Source organism: Penicillium mononematosum, assembly GCF_028829835.1.
Source record: "Penicillium mononematosum strain IBT 11891 chromosome Unknown utg000002l:1.0-8112719.0:1.0-8118358.0, whole genome shotgun sequence".
Taxonomy (NCBI): domain Eukaryota; kingdom Fungi; phylum Ascomycota; class Eurotiomycetes; order Eurotiales; family Aspergillaceae; genus Penicillium; species Penicillium mononematosum.
The window spans coordinates 3,538,859-3,559,596 of NW_026643272.1; the positions used below are offsets into that span (position 1 = coordinate 3,538,859).

At 48.6% G+C, this 20,738-nt stretch overlaps 9 protein-coding genes across 9 annotated transcripts; 3 read left to right on the forward strand and 6 right to left on the reverse strand.

The window, feature by feature from the left end:
• Positions 1-1,846: 1,846 nt before the first annotated feature.
• Positions 1,847-2,673, forward strand: N7519_003123 (DUF3455 domain-containing protein; the record flags this gene model as incomplete). Its single annotated transcript, XM_057289901.1, has 2 exons — positions 1,847-2,491; positions 2,566-2,673. The coding sequence occupies 2 exons, from the start codon at positions 1,847-1,849 to the stop codon at positions 2,671-2,673; spliced, it is 753 nt and encodes a 250-aa protein (XP_057151103.1).
• Positions 2,674-2,909: 236 nt separating this feature from the next.
• Positions 2,910-4,278, reverse strand: N7519_003124 (aminotransferase-like domain-containing protein; the record flags this gene model as incomplete). Its single annotated transcript, XM_057289902.1, has 3 exons — positions 2,910-3,303; positions 3,361-3,740; positions 3,802-4,278. The coding sequence occupies 3 exons, from the start codon at positions 4,276-4,278 to the stop codon at positions 2,910-2,912; spliced, it is 1,251 nt and encodes a 416-aa protein (XP_057151104.1).
• A 533-nt stretch (positions 4,279-4,811) lies between these two features.
• On the reverse strand, positions 4,812-5,593 carry N7519_003125 (ubiquitin-conjugating enzyme E2; the record flags this gene model as incomplete). Its single annotated transcript, XM_057289903.1, has 3 exons — positions 4,812-5,086; positions 5,211-5,361; positions 5,567-5,593. 3 exons carry the CDS (start codon positions 5,591-5,593, stop codon positions 4,812-4,814), a joined length of 453 nt encoding a protein of 150 aa, XP_057151105.1.
• A 978-nt stretch (positions 5,594-6,571) lies between these two features.
• Positions 6,572-7,956, reverse strand: N7519_003126 (serine/threonine-protein kinase; the record flags this gene model as incomplete). The annotated part of the gene is made up of 5 exons (XM_057289904.1): positions 6,572-6,978; positions 7,038-7,256; positions 7,310-7,466; positions 7,521-7,731; positions 7,796-7,956. The coding sequence occupies 5 exons, from the start codon at positions 7,954-7,956 to the stop codon at positions 6,572-6,574; spliced, it is 1,155 nt and encodes a 384-aa protein (XP_057151106.1).
• A 1,258-nt stretch (positions 7,957-9,214) lies between these two features.
• Positions 9,215-9,553, forward strand: N7519_003127 (uncharacterized protein; the record flags this gene model as incomplete). The annotated part of the gene is made up of 2 exons (XM_057289905.1): positions 9,215-9,359; positions 9,414-9,553. The coding sequence occupies 2 exons, from the start codon at positions 9,215-9,217 to the stop codon at positions 9,551-9,553; spliced, it is 285 nt and encodes a 94-aa protein (XP_057151107.1).
• A 476-nt stretch (positions 9,554-10,029) lies between these two features.
• N7519_003128 (uncharacterized protein) lies at positions 10,030-11,884 on the reverse strand (the record flags this gene model as incomplete). Its single annotated transcript, XM_057289906.1, has 2 exons — positions 10,030-11,670; positions 11,726-11,884. 2 exons carry the CDS (start codon positions 11,882-11,884, stop codon positions 10,030-10,032), a joined length of 1,800 nt encoding a protein of 599 aa, XP_057151108.1.
• A 401-nt stretch (positions 11,885-12,285) lies between these two features.
• N7519_003129 (putative serine/threonine protein kinase) lies at positions 12,286-14,850 on the reverse strand (the record flags this gene model as incomplete). Its single annotated transcript, XM_057289907.1, has 1 exon — positions 12,286-14,850. The coding sequence occupies one exon, from the start codon at positions 14,848-14,850 to the stop codon at positions 12,286-12,288; it is 2,565 nt and encodes an 854-aa protein (XP_057151109.1).
• Positions 14,851-15,027: 177 nt separating this feature from the next.
• Positions 15,028-16,450, reverse strand: N7519_003130 (uncharacterized protein; the record flags this gene model as incomplete). The annotated part of the gene is made up of 2 exons (XM_057289908.1): positions 15,028-16,192; positions 16,227-16,450. 2 exons carry the CDS (start codon positions 16,448-16,450, stop codon positions 15,028-15,030), a joined length of 1,389 nt encoding a protein of 462 aa, XP_057151110.1.
• A 1,007-nt stretch (positions 16,451-17,457) lies between these two features.
• N7519_003131 (carotenoid oxygenase family protein) lies at positions 17,458-19,196 on the forward strand (the record flags this gene model as incomplete). The annotated part of the gene is made up of 4 exons (XM_057289909.1): positions 17,458-17,640; positions 17,706-18,284; positions 18,353-18,490; positions 18,552-19,196. The coding sequence occupies 4 exons, from the start codon at positions 17,458-17,460 to the stop codon at positions 19,194-19,196; spliced, it is 1,545 nt and encodes a 514-aa protein (XP_057151111.1).
• Between the last annotated feature and the right edge of the window lie 1,542 nt (positions 19,197-20,738).

The window sequence follows — 20,738 nt, forward strand, 5'->3', positions numbered from 1 at the left end:
GGTGATTGAGGATGCTGTGTTGCTAGCCGCCTCGTGATGAAAAGGTCGTGATTAGGTAGCACGTGATTAGACGCCTTAGCTTCTTGGGCTATCCGGTCACGGTTCACTAAAATCACGTGCTATATGACATAAGCATGATCATGGCGCGGGGCGCCTCAGGCACTTTAGGCGGTCAACGTCGGCGGTGGCAAACCGATTCCGCCGGATCCCAAAATTGCAAATTAGGTACCTTTTGTATGGTAACCTCATACAAGACGTACTAATTACAATATGAGCATAGTTTAACTCTTAAACTAGATAAAGGAAAATGAAAAGCTAAGGTATAATGTGAGCCTATTTAAATCGACATCCTACTAAAATTAATTCAGATATGCTATATAGGGTGTGAAGAGCACTTAAAAAACCACGTAGTTATATATAATATTGCATAATTAAAACGACCCTTATAATACACACTTGAGATCTCTTACTATAGGCAATAGCGTATAATTAGGACAACAATTATAACATATATATAGCTGCATATTGCTTTATCCCCTAACCTTTTTGAGGTTCGAGAAAAATGATGTTATGCTTAAGTACCTTTTGTATAGAGTTGCCATACAAAAGCTACCTAAATTTGCAATTTTGGTGAGAACGAGTAGGAGTGAAAGGCTTGCCACGATGATGGCTAATATCCCTAACAGGAGGGATAGCAGCCTATAAAGGCCAAATTGAAAGATGGTAAATCCTATTCAAAGAAAATTGGACTAAAGCTTTTTACATTGTCACAGCATCGACTCCCTTGAGCTACCACTACCAATACTTAGTTAAGAACCATGGATATCTCTACCTAGCTGTGCTATTCTGTGCTCTTCGCTCTATAATGCCTCATTTGATCAACTCTCCCACTGTAATTCATGGTCCATAAATGTATGTATTGCTGCCTGATTGGTACTCTGAGTTGTGGCGTGGCAAAAGCGCTTATAGTCTATTTATGTCCCACAGCTGGTGTATCGCATTGAAGGTTTGCATAGACTTTAATGTTCCTGCGCACTTGAAACCAAGTTCCTAATTACTTTTGAAATTGGCTGGGGGAAGGACAAGAAACTCTCCGATAGCCAATGACAGATCTAGTATAGTGGATGCTTCAAATAAGCGCCTGCAACGTTCCAAGCCTCAGAAATACGTACTTGATCAATATGCTTCCCAGGGTGAACTATACTTGTATACTAGGCTAAGAAAGACTGCAAAAAATTACTCATATCCTAATATATTCCAAGGTTGTCCAACACCAAAGCGGTTTTCTGCCGGCTTGTCAACGACAACAACGGTGCTAGTGTAACCTATAAAGCCCTGTGGTTACATCCTTTTCATTCTAACCAACACAGTAATTAAAAAATTCATTTCCCATCTCTCCAGCAACCTTTCAAGATAGGTGGCGTTGACAACAAAGAAGCCGGTTTTAGCACACCATTGGCCCCAATAGTGTCCCCAGTCAGCGGACTCGGATACTTTCAAAGCTGTACTATGTGAACAACGCAGATGTGGATGGCGGTGTTTGTTAGATGAAATCTATCATTGGCCCTTTCAAAGGTTCATTGAACCAGAATCCACTACATTTAGTCGAATTCGGTTTACGCGGAGAGCCTTCCCACCTGTGCGGCATATCTCAAACCGAGCATGTCCTTTGTTACATACCAAAGCAGCCTTACCGAACTTCCTATTAAATGGGATATAAATCCCTGTTTGTTGGTTTTACCCTTGTTCTTATACCCTAGTTCCTTTCCACAGCCCCAGAACTAGATTTGCTCGAGCATATTCTAGCAACTGTCTGCGTCCTATAGATCAAAATTACCCGGCCATCATGAAACTCTTTTTAGCGCTGTCAGTGCTCCTCGTGGCGGCAAACGTGGAAGGATACTCGGGTATTCCTCATCCTCTGGCTCTTGCTTCCTCATTCTCCCAAATCTGTCACCAACTTGACAAGATCAACCTTGGGAATTGCTCTCTCGCGAATATATTCCTCTCATTGAACGCGACAAATCCACCGCTTCCAGCACCATCCACAAACTTGAAACTCAAATATGTTGCATTGGGCCGAGGAACACAGAACTATACCTGTCCATCCGATGCTCTCTCGGATTCCAAAACTACCATCAAGCCCCAAGCCGTAGGGGCTGCCGCTACACTCTTCGATGCCTCTTGCATTGTGTCGTCATCTCCTGCCCTCCTCCACAAAGTCCCCGCAATTATCAGCAGCACTACCCTTGGATCTCTCACGTTCATGGCAGCCCTTGTGGCCCAGGGCACGAGAAGTAACAACCTCATCATTGGCGAACATTACTTTGATGCCGATGGGGAACCGGTCTTTGACATGGCACTCAGTGGCTCCGATGCCTGGATTGCTACTAGTAAAATAGCCTCTACTCCAGCGCCGAAATCAACATCGGGATCATCTGGCAATGTCCCGTGGCTTAAGCTAGGATACAAGAAGGGGAACGGCATTCAGGTAAGCTCAGGCCACCCGTCCATAGATAACCACTGTGTCTGAGTATACATATCTGATCGAATTATATTATATAGGAAGTTTACCGAGTGGTGACATCCCAGGGTAACCCGCCATCAACATGTGCTGGTCAAAATGCAACAATTCAAGTTGATTACGCTGCAGAATATTGGTTTTACGGGTGACAGAAGCATGCTGCGTTTCTGCTTGAAGCCATAGGGGGGGACTTCTGGATTTCTTTTACAAGCGATATATACGACTGCGAGAGCAAGCCTTTTCTACTATATGTATCTATAACTGTGTGGAAAATACAGTTCACGAATTTGCCCAGATTTATCAAATCATGTTCTTCTATCTGTTATTTGTCAGTATACTCTGAATGACAGCCCCTAACCTCTGCACCCCCTCGACTAGCCGCCCTTCATCCTCGCACATGAAACAAAGTCTCAGCCTGCGATGCAAATCTCCCCCCTAGGGCATTCCCTCCTGGAACTGCAAATGTCTCACCGCTACCCAGCACCAAATTTTGCATCTCTAGGGCCTCCTGGCACACCTGAGTCGCAGTCACTGCAGCCGGGAGCTGAACCCAGATGTAGTATCCCCCGGCGACTGGACTAATCTCCGGATCAGGAGCAAATGACACACCAAGTGGTCCGAGATGTGTCTTGATTGCCCATGCCAGAAGACAATGTCTTCTTCGGCCTTCGGGAACTAGGATATTGGTAATATATTCAGGCAAGAAGTTATCCTCGAGGAGCTCATTGATGAAAGTTGACACTAGTTGCGAAGGAGCACCACCAGAGCGCGTAGATCCACTACAAGGAAAGATTTTAGCTTACTTTCAGCATTCCGAATCAGGAATAAAGACTCACGCTTGAGAAAGGCCATAGATGAAGTCTTCAGTCCCTTCAGCCCATCCAACCCGACATCCCGGACCAATAAGCTTGCTGAATGATCCATTGCTCACGACATTGCCGAATCGATCTTTTGGACCACCATCAACCACCCGATCTATATCCACAAGCCGCAGTTGAGGACGCAGAACCGGTTTGGCAGGATGTGTCACACCCCAACTAAGGAAATCATACACATCATCAGCGACGACAAGAGCATTGTACTTCCTGGCCACTCTGACAAGTGTCTCGCGCCGCGGGTGAGACATCGTCGTCCCCGACGGATTAGAGAAACTCGGAACACAATAGATGACATGCTTGTATATCTTTCTATACGGCTTGCGGGGCTTGTATGTCTTCTGTCTCCATTAGCATTGGTTATACCGAAAACAACCAGCTTAGTACGGAAAGAGCACATACCCGGTCATTTCGACAGGCCGGATCCCCACTATGCTCAAATGCATCCAAAGCAAGTTCAAGAGCAGCAACATCCATACCCTCCTCGTCCTCGGGTATCCCTCGCATCCGACCAATAAACCCAGCATCCTCAAATACCCGGAAGACAAGATGATATGTTGGCTCCACGAGCCATATAATTCCTGTCTGCGCTGGGTCTGTGAATACCTGCAATACACATGCTAGGTTCTGGCTGGCACCGCCGGTAATGCATATCCGCTCAGCACTGATGGGCTGCGCAGGTGCATAGTATCGGGATAGCCAGTCGGCTATATTTTTTCTTAGGGGGAAATAACCTTCGTCGGGACCATAGGAAAATCCTTCGGCGAATATGGCTTTGTTGGATAGGGCGTTGTTGGCTGCTTGTTTGAGGCGTTCAACTGGAAGCATGGCTGTTGCGGGCCATCCCTGGAAAAGGTCAATTTGAGTTGTAGATGCCATTTCTGATATTGGAGATAATAATACTTGACATATATCTTTGAGAAGATTCACTCGCTCTTATACTTGGGGTGGATGATTTGCACCATTCTTGCTTTGGGAATATAAGCGATCTAGCCAATCACAATGAACATCCGCTATCATTTCCCCCAGATGAAATGGACGATTGCTCATACTGTAGATTCTATTACTTGATTTCTTCTCTCTTGTCTACTCTACTTACCAAATATTGCTCAAAGAGAATGGGCTCTCTTATTGGTCGTATCGCTAAATAATGAAAACCCTTGAACGCCCGCAAGAAAGCCACCCATTCCACGATTGAGACCAACAGTGGGCCAGCGCCAGGATGAATGCAAACGCAAAGAACCAAGAAGAACAATGCCACCAGGCACCATATAAATCCCACCGCTCAAATCTTAAGGGGCGGAATTGCATCCATGCAGAAAACGTCGATGTATGTGACCCTACCCCGCTAACGCAAGCCATCCCCTATTTCAAACACACCACGGACCAGCTCCGACTTGGGAACTGGAAATTTATACATTGTCATCCTCATAGACGAAGTTGATATCACGGATGCGGCGGCGGTTGGTGGCAATGAACTCTTGGTCACCGGGGGGTCGCTCATTGCGGTTGTTGGCGGTGAGCATACTCTGGAGGCTCATGCAGACGCTCTCAACTGTTTGCACTGGGGACCAACCGGCGGAGCCCAGGAGATCAAGGCAGATAATGCCATTGCTGTAGATATGGGGATGCATTGGGATTGTGCGGGGTGTGCCAGTGGAGTCAGGACATTGGATGAATTGGACCTCTGGGGGGTTCTAAAATGATTTGTGTCAGAACCAATATTGATCTGATAAAGAGATAGGACAAAGATAAGAGGAACAGGATGGAGCCGAGAGATATCGGCTGCCGGCTGAGAAATTGGGACATACCGATAGGGTACTTGTTACTGAAGGTAAACTTCAACCGATAAGTTTGGTCCAGATAAAGAGGATTCTGGTCAAGGATCTTGATGTCCATCTGCCATTCCTCCAGATTGTCACACTTGACGATTGCAATTCCCGGTGGGACATGCTCTTGCATCTGGAAGGTCAAAGGTCAGAGAAACATGTTCATAGAATGAACAATATGCATGGGCGGTATGGCATGCTCTCAAAATATGCGGGGGAACAAAGGCGATAAGCCCGAGAGAAAATGGAGGAATTGGTACCTTAACGAGCTCCTATCCATGAATATAGAGTCAGCAAGATAGACATTTCAGCACCCTTTAGGTTCGGATTATAATCACCTTGCTCAGACGCTTTGTAGCGAACATTGTTGCGATGTGGTGAGAGAAAAGATTTAGATGTTTGAGCTCCGGTGGAGAAGGATGGGAGGGGCGGTGTCTCGATTAGGTGGAGTACAACGGATGTATGACGTTAAGGACGGAAATGTGGTGAACTTCTCAAGTGAGATTAAACTAAAGAACCAAAGGATATAAGACGGCCAAAAGAGAAGAGATATAGTTAAAAAGATTACAATCTAAAGCTAAGTGGGGAGATTATCTATCACTACACGTGATATCGACATCTGACCATATAGATTGGGTCATCCATAGAGGTCACATACTATCTGGGCAGGTACCTTTTATATTTGGTTTTTATTTGTCAGGCAGAATTTACATACGTATGCACTGACATTGTGCAATAAGAATGAGCGGGTTCAAATTACATACTTGTTACATAACTATCCACCTGGCAGCAATGCAACTATATATCAGCGAAGCGGAATAGGTACATATGTATAAACTAAGGTAGGAGAATATGTAACATGTGAATATCAGCCATCTCAGATTTTTTAGCGATCTTCTTTAGCTCCCCTCTACAAACTAGTGGTGCCGGCTTCTAAGCTTGGGATAGAGGAGATATAAGGTCATTATACTTTGAAGTATTCTGTGGCTGATGGTATATAAAACTTAAAATAAGTCTCTATCCACCAAAATAAGAAAGCAACCCTGAAAGCACGATGATTGCCTGAAGATTGTATGTTCACCCTGATTTGACTAGGAAAAATGGGAATCACAGAATTATATCCAAGAAACCGCAAGGCAGATAAAAGAAAAGTACAGGGCAGAATGGACACAGGAATAGCGTATGGACAAGACGAATGTAAAAGAGACAAATAAAGACTACAAACAATTTACGCAGAAGCCTTCTCGCGGGCTTCACGTTCAACCTTCTCCCGCTCCTCGGCCTCCTTCTGCTCACGGACCTTGGCCAGAACAACTTCACGGAAAATAGCACCGCGAGCAGCGCTAGCCAGACTCTTCTTCTTCGCGTGGCCGGGGGTAGGGCTGGTAGGACTGGCATCGTCGCTTGGAGCAGGGGGGTTCCTCCACACTCGGCTCTTCGGATGAGGCGCCCATGTCCATGGGGCTGGGGATATCCTCCCCGTCCTCCTCCTCGTGCATCTTGAGCGACTCGATACGGTTGGCGAGCTTGACGATCTCGATTCCGCGGCGGAGACGGGCACGTGCAATGTAGGTGCGGATTTCAGGCAGCAAGTCACGGTCGCTCGCAGTCTCTCCGGTCAGCCACACGTGCTTGAGGGCTTCCTCGGAGGAAACTCGCTTGCTGGGGTCCGCATTCAGGAGACTGAGAATGAAATCTTTGGCATCCTGAGATACGTCGCGCCAGTACCGCTCGTGGAAGATGATGCGGCCTGTCCGGCATTCTTCGATGAGGTCGGTCAGGTTCTCGGATCGGAAGGGGAGTAGCCACATAGGAGGGTATAGGTGATAACACCGAGAGACCACATATCGACAGCCTTGCCGTGGCCCTGCTTGAGCATGACCTCGGGGGCAGCATATCCAAAGGAGCCGGCCATGCTGGTCAATACCTCAGAGGGGTCGTGCAGCATCTTCGCAATACCGAAATCCGCCAAGACCAATTGAGAATCGGCGGCACGGGTGAGGTAGAGGAGGTTCTCGGGTTTCAAGTCTTTGCAAGGGTTAGTTACATGTACAGCGCTAGCATGACATAAGGAGACCGACCTCGGTGAACGATGTTGCGCTTGTGCAGATAGTTCACGGCATCAAGCACCTGGCGGATGGTCTGCGACGCATCCTTCTCAGTGAACTTGCCATACTCGCAGATACGGTCGAACAGCTCGCCACCAGTGGCTAGCTGTGTAACGATATAGAATTTGTCCTAGGTCCACGATTAGAGCTCCGCAATGATCGCGCCAAACATAGACATGCTCACCTTAGATTCGAACCAGTCGACGAAAGAGACAATATGGGGATGTTGGAGTGATTGCAGCATCTCAAGCTCATCGTAGACCATGTTTTCATTACCACGGACATTTTTCTTCAAGATTATCTTCACCGCAACCTTCTGATTTTCGGTGCCTTCCGCCTCACGAACAATTCCATATGTACCTGCACCCAGCGTCCGTCCGAATTTATAGAGAGCCCTATAGCCGGCGAGAAACAGGTCAGCGAATGTGGGGTAAAGGAGCTAGGATGAGGAGGCGGTACTTCTTTTCGTAGCTCTCTGGCTGCCCGGACAGCTTGTTGAGCATATTTGCGACTAGGAGACCGAGCGTCAGTACATTGCGGGGCCTGTCAGACGAATCGCGGAAAAAAAATGAAGCAAGGGACCCCTGGAGGAGCCGACCGAGCGGGGAGAGCTTAGACATGGCGAAGCAGACCCTGACACAAAATAACAGCTAGAAATCCAAGTCCCCCCAGCCCCCATATATTCCACAGAGAGCTCATAGGGTGCATGTAGATCGACATGGCAATTCCAATGCAGTCAAGAGTCGGATTGTGGACAAGGCAGACGTGAAGCCGGACAATATTCGGGCCACACCAAATGACGAATCATAGCAAGATCGGACGGAGAACAAAAGTCCAGCAAATATGGAATATCGACTCACAACTCATGATGTGGGGATAGGGCTGCGGACGCCTAAGGTGGCAGACGTTGCGATGGGCTCGAATGGGCACGGAACCCGTTAGGCAGCAGGGACTAGGAAGGAGAGGGTTGAGGATTCAGGGATTGAGGCCTTTAAAATCGAAAATGAAATGGTCCTAGCAAGGAAATCAGGTCAGTGATATCGAAAATTATAGAAACACCAGATTCGAGGGGTCAACCATGCGCGGGGGTGGCTGCATGAATTCCAAACAGAACCAATGGAGGAGACATACCACACGCAGACCAGATATGACAGATCGCAATTCAATCGCAAGTCTTACGAAGATAAAATTTAAAAAGAAGGTCAAAAAAAAAAAGTGCTGAAGAGGGGGGAGATCAGGAGTTCTAGACGCGATAAGGCTTGGGTGATTCGGGGCTGTAGGGTTTAGCGCCAGCACAGCCACAACGGGAATGTTACTGCCTCCAGACTACTCCGTACTCCGTATAGGGAATTAATATACCAGAACATCATAATAAGGAATCAATTCAATAAAAAGGAGAAAAAAGGAAAACATGAACCAAAAAGATGTACGGAGTAGATTTTAGAAAGTCAACATGAAAGCCCAGATTTACATAATTATGTAGACCTAAGACCTATTTGCATGTGACTCGGTCACTATTTACATACTATGTGAGAATCCACAGTCCTCATCTTGAACGTAAGGTCAACAAATACGTAGAACCAAGAGCTGTAGTAGACCTATTTAAAGACACACCAATTCATTCCGACACTATTCCGACAATCAAAACAGAAAAGAAAATGACTGGAATTCGAAACATGCCAATACTGAATGACACTTAATATAAAATTCCTTCCCTGATTGGCAATAAACATCCTGACCCCACCAGCCCAGCCTGTGTGGCACATCGTCATCACCAGACGTCATAGGCTAAGCTCGAGGTATATGAACAAGATATTTTCTTTCTGTTGGACTTGAGCTTTGCTATTATAACATCGTCGAGAACTTGAACTTTTAATCATGTTATTTTTCCTCTTCTTCCTTACCTTCCAGGTCATTCTACTTGCGGCTTGGGTCTCTGGTTATCTAGACCCATACCAAAAACATCTCCAAGAGCTCTTGCTCGACTATATGGGTGAGACAAAGGTGTCGTATGGACTGAAAAGTATGTTATATCAAAGAGAGAAAGATAAGCAAGTATACTGACCCAAATTCACAGAAAGTCTAACTGCCAAGAAACTCACCGAGGACCAGAATCTAAGCAAGATTCAAGATCAACTTGGGAATCAACTGGGTGACATGTTTGGAAAAGGAGGTCTGGGAGAGGGAATTGGTTCGGTGTTGAGTAAAGGTCTTTGAGGATCTGGTTAGGACGAAGGACAAGAATAACAAGATTGACTTTTGATTTTTGAAATTAAAATTAAGATTAAGATTAAGATTAAGAAACAAATCCAACCATGGGGATGTTTCCAGGCGACCTCCAGGGCTTCTTCCAGACAGGAACATACAAAAGACCATCGGTACCGTGACCTCTTGTATCGAAGTGAACGAAGGCGCAACAATGTTCTTTTCCAGTATACCAGATGGCATACTCAACCCACCCACCAGACCAGCTTGACCCGCAACCAAGATGATCAAATACAGATCATGATTCCCACTTGACATCCACCCAGGTAGATTGAGCAACACAATGTCCATCGAGCATCTTGAATAGAATAGCTCCAAGGTCACGCAACTGCATACGCACTTGCACAACTCAACCCCGGAAAAGGAAAACGCAAATCGCAAAAAAAGATCAAAAGACACCAGCAAGTGGATAAGCGGTAAGTAAGATCTCACCGCTGCAGCCATTCGCGAGATCCATAACCTGTCTCACCAAGCTCCGCCAAAGCAACTTCGCAAAGCTTATCGTAGTAATCAGTCCCTTTCCAGGGACTATGCTTTGACCGAATACCAATCCTCCAATCCTCCTTCCTGAGCCGCTCGATGCGCTGCGCCTTAGTCTCAACCCGAATAACATTTCCATACTCATCAATATTAGGCCCCTCAATCACAGGAGGTTCCTTGGATGCACCAGAACCGGGTTTCGGCTTAACGGGAGAAAAAGTCCAGAAGGAGGCAGATCGAGCCATTGTCGTGTTGCGAGACCGACGGGCCTGCTGAAGGTCCGAAACATGCTTGATCTGCTTGCGGAGCCCGGTAACGTCGGCGGGAATGTGCTCACGGAGCCACTTAACGGCGTCGTTGAACTCATTGATCTGGGCGGCACGCTCGGCGCTGACAGGTACGGGGGAGGCCTTCCTCGACTGCAACGAGGGCAACTTGCTGCTTCTCTGCTCTGGTGAGCCTGCGGGGCTGGCGAACGGCGAGCCGAGGGAGGTGATCTTCTTCCTCGGAAGCGGGGTGGGCGTCGATGGAGACAGGGTCACGGGCGAAGGAAGGACGGGACTAAGACGCTTCGGTTGTGGTGCTAGGATCGAAGAGTTCGTCTCCTCTGTGTTAGCATTCAGACGGCTGGATGGGATTATCTTCAAGGGCAGCCGGGGAGGGCGAGCTCGGACCGGTCGATTCACCTCATTCCAAGATATTTCTTGCTCTGAACCCCCGCAGATTGCCGTTGCAGAACTGCTGCACCTCTGCACCTCACCGGAGCTCTTCCGGATTGCAAGCGGGGATGGAATGAGATCGCGACGCTTTGCTGGATCCTCAAGTCCAGCTGGGAACTTGATCGGAGACAGACGCACTGGCGGCCGCTTTAAAGAGCGAGATTTGGGCGGCGCGCGGGTCACAAAACGGTCGTCGGCTCCCGCAATAATAGAGTTATCAATCATCCGAGCAATGCTACGGACGATAGACCCCCCGTTGGGAAGCCCCTCTCTGGCACTATTAAAAGAGAGCAACTGGTCCCTCGTAGCTGTGCGAACAGGAACGCCGCGTGGTGGAGGAGGGGGTTCACGGGTCGGAGGTGGGATATGAAAAGCTGGAGGAGGAGCTCCGTAGTCAAAACGCGAGACTTCTCGAGCAGAAGGAGGTGGCGTCACACAAAAAGCAGTGGTGATAGACGAGTTTGAAGGGGAAGAGGGAGAAGGGTCTGGCGAAGGAGGCGTGCGAGCCAGCCTAGCATTATGAGCCGACAGATTCTGAACTGACAGAGCTTCAGCATTTGGACCATGACCAGAACCAGAAGAGACACAATGTGTCGGCAAAATCTCAGGGCTCCACACAAGAGTAGTCAAGGAAGACCGAGGAGACGAGTTGGGCGAATGGAGAAAAGTAACTGGCGAGTAGGTCTGGTTGGGATACAGAACAGGCGGTGGGATCATAGCTGGCAAAGACTCATAGGCAATCTGAAAACGCTCCATAGCAGAAGTCAGAAGCGGGACCTTCACAGTCGAAAATATATGAGCTGCTCGTCCCATATACTCATATGAGGTGGCTGCATAATAGTGGAGATAGGTCGCACGGATCGGATGGAGCTATGTATAAACACATTAGCGAGTGAGAATGAAATAAGATCTGTGGGACACGAACCGGACTAGACGCGGTGTCTATGAGCTGATTGCAACGCAGGGCACATTGCTTGTATTGCTGGTTGAAACATAGCCATTTCACATTGAGGAGGGCTTTCTTCCATTCGTAGGAATTCTGTGGGGGAGAGAAGACACCAAAGGGCAAAGCCTCTGATGACATTTCTGAGGTATGCGAGGATGAAGAGGAAGTCATTGTGGAAGCAGAGGGTACACGTGGATGAAAGAGGAAGAAGAGATGAAAAACAAGATGGGATGGGAGAAGAAGAGACGGAAACACGAGATGGGATGGAAGAAGAGATGAGGTGCTTTGGTTCCTCTATTTTGCCCAGTTGCCCGCAGTGCCCATGCCTCTGGTGCCTCTGGTGCCTCTGGCAGCTGGACGCAGTGCCTACATCATTCTTTGGGAAATCTGCGTGAACATAAAATGCAAGCAAACCGAACATAATATTAGCTACTGGAATTGTAGTTTGGATCTCATTGATCCCACATATCTGTGCCTCACATGGCTTCCGACTAAGGATATCTGCCAGTAATAATATCCTACATGCTCATACTGGTCATCTAGACCTGCTCAACAACCTGAACACCATTCATATCATGCTTGATATCAGCCCGTGACAATGCCTCACCAGTCGCCGAAAGCGACTCTAAGAAATCAGCCAGTAAACGGTCAAGTTCTGCTGTCACCACACCATCATCCATGCCCTCCGACAGACTTGCCGCACTTGGCGGATTCAGAGCCGGGAAGAGGATTGGCCCCATATCTTCTGCCTGTGTTGTGGGGACTTCAGACATGTCATGTCGTACGTTTCGTACAGTTTCGAACACAGGAGACCCCGGTTCTGAGACCGGGCCGGAAGTCACCGAGGCAGCAGTGGGTGTTTGGGGAACTGGAACGGCTGTGGGTAAAGCCGTCATACTATCTTCGTATGAGGAAGTCCTGGAGTGCGCCTTCCACACAGGATGAGATTCTTCGTCTGGGCCGGGGCCATCGAGGATTCCGGAAGCCTCATATTCATTGTAACCGGCTAATTCCAACATCGCGGGGAGCTCGGTGTCGAAGAAATGACTGTGATGAAGCGAGTCTGCGCCCGGCGGAGTGGTGGGGCGATCAAAGCGGAAGGGGTCGTAATCTGAGTCGGATGTATTGGATGCTGAAGTCGAAGGACGTGAGTCACCTGGTTCATCTGTTGACGGGGGCTGCGACTGCAGCGGAGGCTGGACCTCAGGCAGCGGAGCCCGGAGGGTGTCATGTCGGTCATCGTAGCTTTGGCTCTCGGGTACGGAACCCATGACTGGGAATGTCCACTGCATGGTGGCTCGCTTCTCAGCCTGGAAAGTCTCCTCTTTTATGGGCTCCTGTGCAGGAACTTCCTCCTCTTTTCTTTCCGGTTGTTCCTCTTCATCTTGTACGAATGATGGGAATTTCCAGTCCATGGTGGGAGGTCGAGGACCAGACGGCACAAATGTATCTTCGAGGTTTTCAACGTCATTCGCGCGGCTATCGGATGACTTTGAGCTATTCTCAGACGAGGTCCTGTTCAATCGAATACTGGAGCGGTTCGCTCGGATAGTATTTGCATCGACCAGTTGGAAAGGCTGCGCTGATGGAGCTCCTGCTGCGTAGTGTGAGGCCTCGAATGACCCGATGTCGATATCGAGAAAAGTCGAGGTGACAGAGGACCGGTCTGTTTCCGCACGAAGGGGAAGATCTGAGGTGGGCTGCTCAGGTTCGATGGGGACAAAGTCATTTTTTGTTTCGTACTTGTAGCTGGGCTTTTCCTCGTCAAACAGGCCTTCCATTGCCACAGCGCCTCGGCGCACACGTTCATCGAAATTGGCCTTATCTTCATAGTTAAGATCATCCTCCGAAAACTTTTCGTACATGTCTTGCTCAGGCTTTATGTCGGTAGTACTGATCGACTGCTCCATCTCCGCTAGTGAGGCCGCAATTTCATCCAGGTCAATGACAGAGAATCTTCGCTCGAATCCATCTGTGGTACTGAAATTCCAGTCATCCTCTGACTCCTCGATGCCTGGGAGTTCAGCTGCCGCGGCGCCGCCTGGGTGAAACAAAGAAATCCGCTGGCCTCCTCGCTGGGACCACTGGTAGTAGTCTCTCACCAACTCACTCACAGAAGCAGTCGGATATTCCTCTTCCGTATTGGCAATGTAGGGGTGGGCAAGGATGTCTGCCATCGTGGGGCGAGTGTTTGGATTGGAGTCTAGAGCGTAGGCAATAAGATCCTTCAGGCCTTGACTGTACTTATCGCTGTCCAGCTGGGGAGTCTTGCGATTTAGTTGGCGACCAATTTGCATTCGTTCTCGCAGGCCTGCGTTTGGCGGGTTCCCATTCGCAAATTCAAACAGTGTGCACCCGTACGCCCACACATCAATCTCATTCCCGTATTGATGGGGCTCTCCGCGAGTTGCGAACATCTCTGGCGGCATCCAGTGTGGTGTACCAATCCAGGTGGATCGTTTGTCTCGCTGTGATTGGAGAACACCAGCAACACCGAAGTCGCAGATTTCTAGACGACCCTCTTCATGAACAAGAATGTTTGCAGCTTTCACATCGCGATGAATGATCCCAGCGTCGTGAATCGCGCGAAGTCCAACAGCCAGCTCGCGAGCAATTGGAACGATGTATTTCTCATCAAGCTTGTCGTTTGTTGCACGCATCAATGTACGGACACTGCCACCGGGACAGTACTCACAAACCAGCCACAACTGAGAGTGAATCGAGATGGCTTCAATGATTTCGTTGATATTTTTGGCCCCAGAGTCCTTCACTTGCTTCATCACCTTTGTTTCATGGATGAAGTCTTTTATCGACTCATCTCTGAAATCTCGAACTGACTTGTAGTCGAGCGAGTCAATATCCAGGACTTTGATGGCAACCAGCCGACCCGACGGTCTTTGGTGACCCTTGTAGACGCGGCCATAAGCACCTTTGCCTATCAACTCTTCAAACTCGTATGGTGGAACCTCAGTTTTCGCACGGCGACACATCTCTTGGACGGCCACACCCTGTTCACGAGCTAGCTTAATTGCTTCCGCCTTGTGCTTGGTAATGGCCGCCATGGCAGAGGATGGGTCCAACAGATGAGACGTTCGAGAATCCATAGTGAGTGAAGATATGCTTGGAATGAGCCAGGTGTGAAGTATGTAAGAATGATTGTCAAGTAAGAAAGCTGTAAGAATAATACGGGCGCAAAGTGAGCAAGGGGTAAAGATAGAGACGGGGCTGGGTGAGGCGATTGTGAAGGAAGTGTAAAGATAGGTGACTTCTCTGGCGTGAAGTTAATGATTGAGAGTAGATGAGGTGCGTTTGCAGGTTGGACAAAGCAGGTGTTTGAGCTTTTTACCAAAACGCTTCAGGACTCTCTTGTGCTTTGGGGTGCTCTTCTTTCCCGAGTTGAAAGAGATCGTCGATGGGCGAGTAGAGATACGAAGAGGAGACTTCCGGTAATACCGAGGGGACTCTCTAGGTGAGGGACACCCTTCGAAGATAGTGCGGAAGGAGTGTTGCTTTCTGATCACGTAGCCAATCGGACGAATCTGCGGGGTGTATTCAGGGAAAATTGTGTACCGATTGCCGCGCCCCTGAGCCTGGTGGGAACTTCCAACACTCACTTGTTGTCCCTCGTGATAGTCAATGGGGAGACGTAAATTTCTGAAAGAGAGGCTAGGGGTCACCGAAGGAGTCCGAGGAGAAATGTTTCGAGTGCCGATGGCAGTTGAAGTGTCGTTAGGAGATAGCGGGGAAATTCCACGAGGACTAGTTGAGGTATTTTCTAGCCCACCGTTGTCGAGCGCAGATGTATCAGTCTTGATAGAAATGCTGGAAGGATTTTGCTCTCCGATCGGGTTACTGTCCCCCAAATCTTCGGAGAATCGGGAAATCCGGGGTGAGCTGCTTGAAGGTTTGATCTGACTGCTGGCGAGCGTCGATGTATTAGCTTGGGCACTGTCTTTCGGTGGCACTCGTTGGGCGTCAGAAGAAACGTGGGAGAAACTTTGCTTCCTGACGGTTTGGTTGTAACCGGGAGGTTTTGGGAATGATTCCAGTAGCCGCTCAAAGCTCCCAGGGTGGGTTAAAGTCCTCGGGTCCTGGGATCCTTCGCAATGGCGTTGGGTGCCAGGGGTCTCGGTGAGGTTATCAACAGAGTCGGGTGGCTCACCTGTTTCACTGTAGACTGATGAACTTGCAGGTTCAACGGATCCTGGGCGTGCAACGTTCTCCGATGCCTTAGGGTGTTCGGGAACCTCAGGGGACTCGAGGCAGGGAGGCTCGTTGTCCGTTACAAGCTGTTGGCGTAACTCTGAGAACAGAGATTCTGAATCAGTGCCGATGAGAGAGGTCCACTCTTCTGCGTAGTGAACCAGGTCTCTTCCTTCTGAGCTTTCGCGAAAGTCACTAGGATGACGGTGGATGGATCGTAGACGCAACTGACTGGCACGTTCACTGCGGGGGAAGTAGGTCAGTCAAGGAAATACACCCAGTAAACGGAGGAATATCTTGCCTAAGCCTAGCAGATGCGAGCCTGTGAGCAATACTGGTGGAGCTGAGCTGGCCAGATTGATTTTCGCTGTGATTGGCCTCTAGGTCCACACCCGCAAATGGGTCGGATGAGCCGAAAAGACGAAGCAAGAATTGGTGCTCGCTTGGAGTAAAGCCAAGCTCTTCAATTAGGTTGTAGATACTACTAGACTCGTCAGCCATTCCGCTTGATTCAGAGGATAGGTCATTCGAGCCCGGGGTTCAAATTTATGAATGGAGGAGGTAGAAGAGATGAAAGCAATCGTGTCGCGCGATCATCGTTTTGGGACCTACCTGATCGCTTAGTTAATCGAGCGCCGAGACCTCAACACATCCATGGATGAGCTATCTGAACATCCATATAGAGTAGACGCGCCGACCTTCCATTTGGCCCACGGAATGTTCCAAGGGGCAAGAAGCTTTTGACAGTGACCTAAGGCTCTCCGATGAATGTCTCAGATCAGACAGCCCAGTCTATACACAGCTCCCTGCTAGTATAGTATGAAGCTTGAGCTGTGTTGATATGAAAACAGCCCTGGAAACGAAGACCGCTAGCCAGATGTCGTTGGCGATATTGTGGCACGTGATATCAACATCCTTATCGATATTATCGATAAGTGCACCTTTATCGTGATCTTGAGGAGCCATGTCTGACCGCCTTACTTGCAACCTTGCCAGGCCACAAAAGATACTACCAAGGGCTACTGCAGAAGCCCTGGAAGCTGCGAAATTCGGTAGACATGTCGTTCCAAAGTACCATGTCCCAACTAGGCAGCCAATGTTACGTTATGTATGTAACTGGGCAAATCTTATCGGTTATCGTGGAGGCTTATCGCCTGGGCTCTTTTTGCTACATGCTGTTCCCTACATACGAACTAAGTCAAGATAGAGAGCTTGAGTTAGATCAATTGTTTCAATTTGTGCCTCCCATTCTCTCATCTCGCATCTATGAAACTTATGCCCGTTGCCAGAGGTTAGCCAAAACGACCCGTACTTCCCCTGACAGCAGTCGCCCGCATTCCCGACATCTCCCCGGGTGGAAAGCGTGGGGGTTCTTCGGGCCGCACTCCAGATTCTTCGGGGAACTGTTCTAACTTTCCATTCCTCTTTGGGGCCTGAGGTGAAACTGAAACGAAACATATTTCAACATCATGTCGCCTGGAGATTATTACTTCAAATTTAGACCAAAAATGGCATCCCCTGCTCAGCATTTTCCCAACCGCCCTCAGTTCTCGGACTTCATGAAGCCATGCCGATTTGAGGGAGAGGTTCAAAATCTAGAGGTGCATGGAGATCTTCCAAATGACATTGACGGTACTTTCTACCGTGTCATGCCCGATCCTCAGTTGCCTCCTTTCATTGACGATGATCCCGTATGTATCCACCTAAATCTACTATTCCACCTTCCTTTTTGGTCGCCTGACACTAAGATAATTAGTGGTTCAATGGAGATGGAAATGTCAGCGCATTCCGCATCAAGGACGGTTCTGTGACCTTCCAGCAGAAATACGTTCGCACTGAGAAGTTTGTACGCGAGAGGGAAGCCCGCCGCGCGCTCATTGGTACGGATTTTCTAACCTACGTGGCATCTATTTTCCAATTTAGATACATTATAGAGCGGGCTAACCATTTTCAACCAGGGAAATATCGAAACAAGTTTACTGATGCGGTGGAATTCACCGTTAGAAGTACTGCCAATACCAATGTTGTCAGTTTTAACGGCCAGCTCTTGGCTCTTAAGGAGGACTCCCCTCCATATGCGATGGATCCAGAGACCCTGGAAACAAAGGGCTTGTATACCTTTGATGGCCAGCTCCCCAGCGTAACTTTCACTGCCCACCCTAAGACCGATCCAGTGACAGGAGAATTGGTCTGTTTCGGTTATGAAGCCAAGGGAGACGGCAGCCCCGATATTTGTTATTATACTATTGGCTCTGACGGTAAGTTCACCCAGACAGTTTGGCTAGCAAGTCCTGTCTGTGGAATGATCCATGACTTTGCAGTGACGGAGAACTGGGTGAGTGCGGCTCTTTCAGGCCTATTATTGGCAAGATGTCAGCATCTAATCAAGAGTCTTTATGCTAGGTTCTTTTCCCTGTGATTCCCCAGTTATGTGATCTGGAACGATTGAAGCAGGGTGGAGAACACTGGCAATGGAGCCCTGAAACTCCCTTCTATATCGGAGTGATTCCCCGCTACGGAGCTAAGCCCTCGGATGTTAAGGTAAGAGGGTTTCTATAACCAATTTTGTCCGTTTTACTATTTCCTCACACGCCATTCGCAGTGGTTCACATACAAAAATTCATTCCCCGGCCATACCGCCAACGCCTATGAGCAAGATGACGGGAAGATTGTCTTCGATCTCGGACTCAGTGACAAGAATGTCTTTTACTGGTGGCCCGATGCTCAGGGCAACTCGCCTAAGCCTAGCAAGATCCACTCTCAATTGACACGGTTTACTGTGGACCCTAATGCGGAAGAAGGACATCTCCCCGAGCCGGAGGTTTTGCACGATGGAAATTCTGAATTCTATCGCATTGATGATCGGTTTTCGGGAAGAAAATATAGCCACAGTTACTTTGATCTCATGGACCCAGGCCTGGGAACGGACTTTGCAGCTATTGCCCCGGTCATGGGCGGTGGGTATCCTCCTTATAACTCGCTGGCACATCACGACGAAAGCACAGGCAACACGGAAGTTTACTTCCCGGGACGCACACATCTCGTGCAAGAACCCGTTTTCATTCCGCGTGCGGGCTCTACGGAGGAAGGTGATGGATACTTGATGGCATTGGTAAACAACTATCGCACCCTGTCCAGTGAGCTGCATCTTCTAGATTGTCGCGATTTCACCAAGGCCCGGGCGATCATCATGCTTCCTTTGAGACTCAGAGCTGGTCTACATGGCAACTGGGTTAACAACAACTAGCGAATGAGTGGTTCAATGTTTTTCTGTTGTTCATTTGTTACAAATATCAACTCTTAAATGAGAAGCATACCTAGGTACTTATAGATGTTCTGAAATGTACTTGTATGCATCGACGCTTCATGAATGAGAGATAAGCGGGGAAAGGTCGGGTTCTGTCTCCCGTACCTAGTAACCGGCAGCAGCAGGAGGCAACCGAGACATTTGGGAAGTGCAAACACAAGCGTCGAATCAGAAAGATTTACTAACCAACTCCCCTGGGCCTTACAAGGTTTGCATAGCCTCTCTAATTAAATGCCCGAGAAAGGGTACAGTACTCATATGCGGAGCTGCAGGTCCTTCCGGGAAGCATATCCCACATGTGTCACCTAAGACGACCTTAAGGAAGCATATTTACCGGATAATGCCTCGCAAGTAGGCCTCACCTCTTGCCGTTTTTTGATTCATGGACTAACACTGAGCACGTCCCTGAGTACCCTGACTTCCAACCTTCCAACCTTCCAAGGTTGATCATGGGCCATTACATAATCAACTTGATCTGCGGTGCTGAGTGCTGAGTGCTCACTGAGTGTAGGGATAAGTGGGCCTAAGCTATATCAATAAAATGCGACACGCTAATCGCACCACATGCGAACCTTTCCCATTCATATCACCCGTCAAAATAGGACTGCGCAGTCAACATGACCGTTCGTTCTAGCGGTCTCGATCCTGATCCAAAAAAATCTCACAGTGGGGCTAATCAATTGACCTACCATCTCCCCCCCTTTTAGCCTATGCTCCTAGGAGGTTGCACCTTTCTCTATCCGCAGACTTACCCGTTACCTCTTAACCACCGCAAGATCACGTCAATCCCACCCCCCACCGTCATGTCGCGAATTCGATTACCGAGGCAGCTATCCCCTGGCTTCCAGGCCATTTTCGTGATCTTTATCACTGGCTGAATTTCACGGAACCAACATGGGGCTACACAATATACCGGACAACCTACACCCAGCAATCTCATGTCACTTTCCCGCGTATAGTCGACCTTACCACAGCGTACATCAAGGATGGATTCTATAAGGACTACGAATCCTGCCTCCGCTATGACCTAGGACAAATGAGTTCAACAGAACTTCCTTCGATGGAATACGGGCTAAGTACAAGCCACGCGTCGTTGAAGATGCTTCCTAGTTCGATGGAGCATCGATAGATCAGGTCCGCACGCATTTTAAAGCCTAGGTAACTGAGCGAGATAAGCTCGATTGCTTTCCTAGTTACCGTATGTTTATTGTGATTGACGAGGAGACTTTTCAGACTTTACAAAGCGCTCCACTTCCAGAAGACCTACCACAACGATTAGAAGATATGCAGCGTCATTATGTGAAAGTCGTTGAGGCATTAGAGGAAGATCCCGAGCCGCCGTTTCCAGGGTGGATGAAGTGCTCCCTATCCGGGATTTTCGACCTGTGGCCGAATATGCAGGAGGGGTCTTACCTAGAGGAAAGCTATTCGCTAAGGCCCCGCGGCACAGATGTTTATTGAGTTTGCCATGTTATCTGGGGC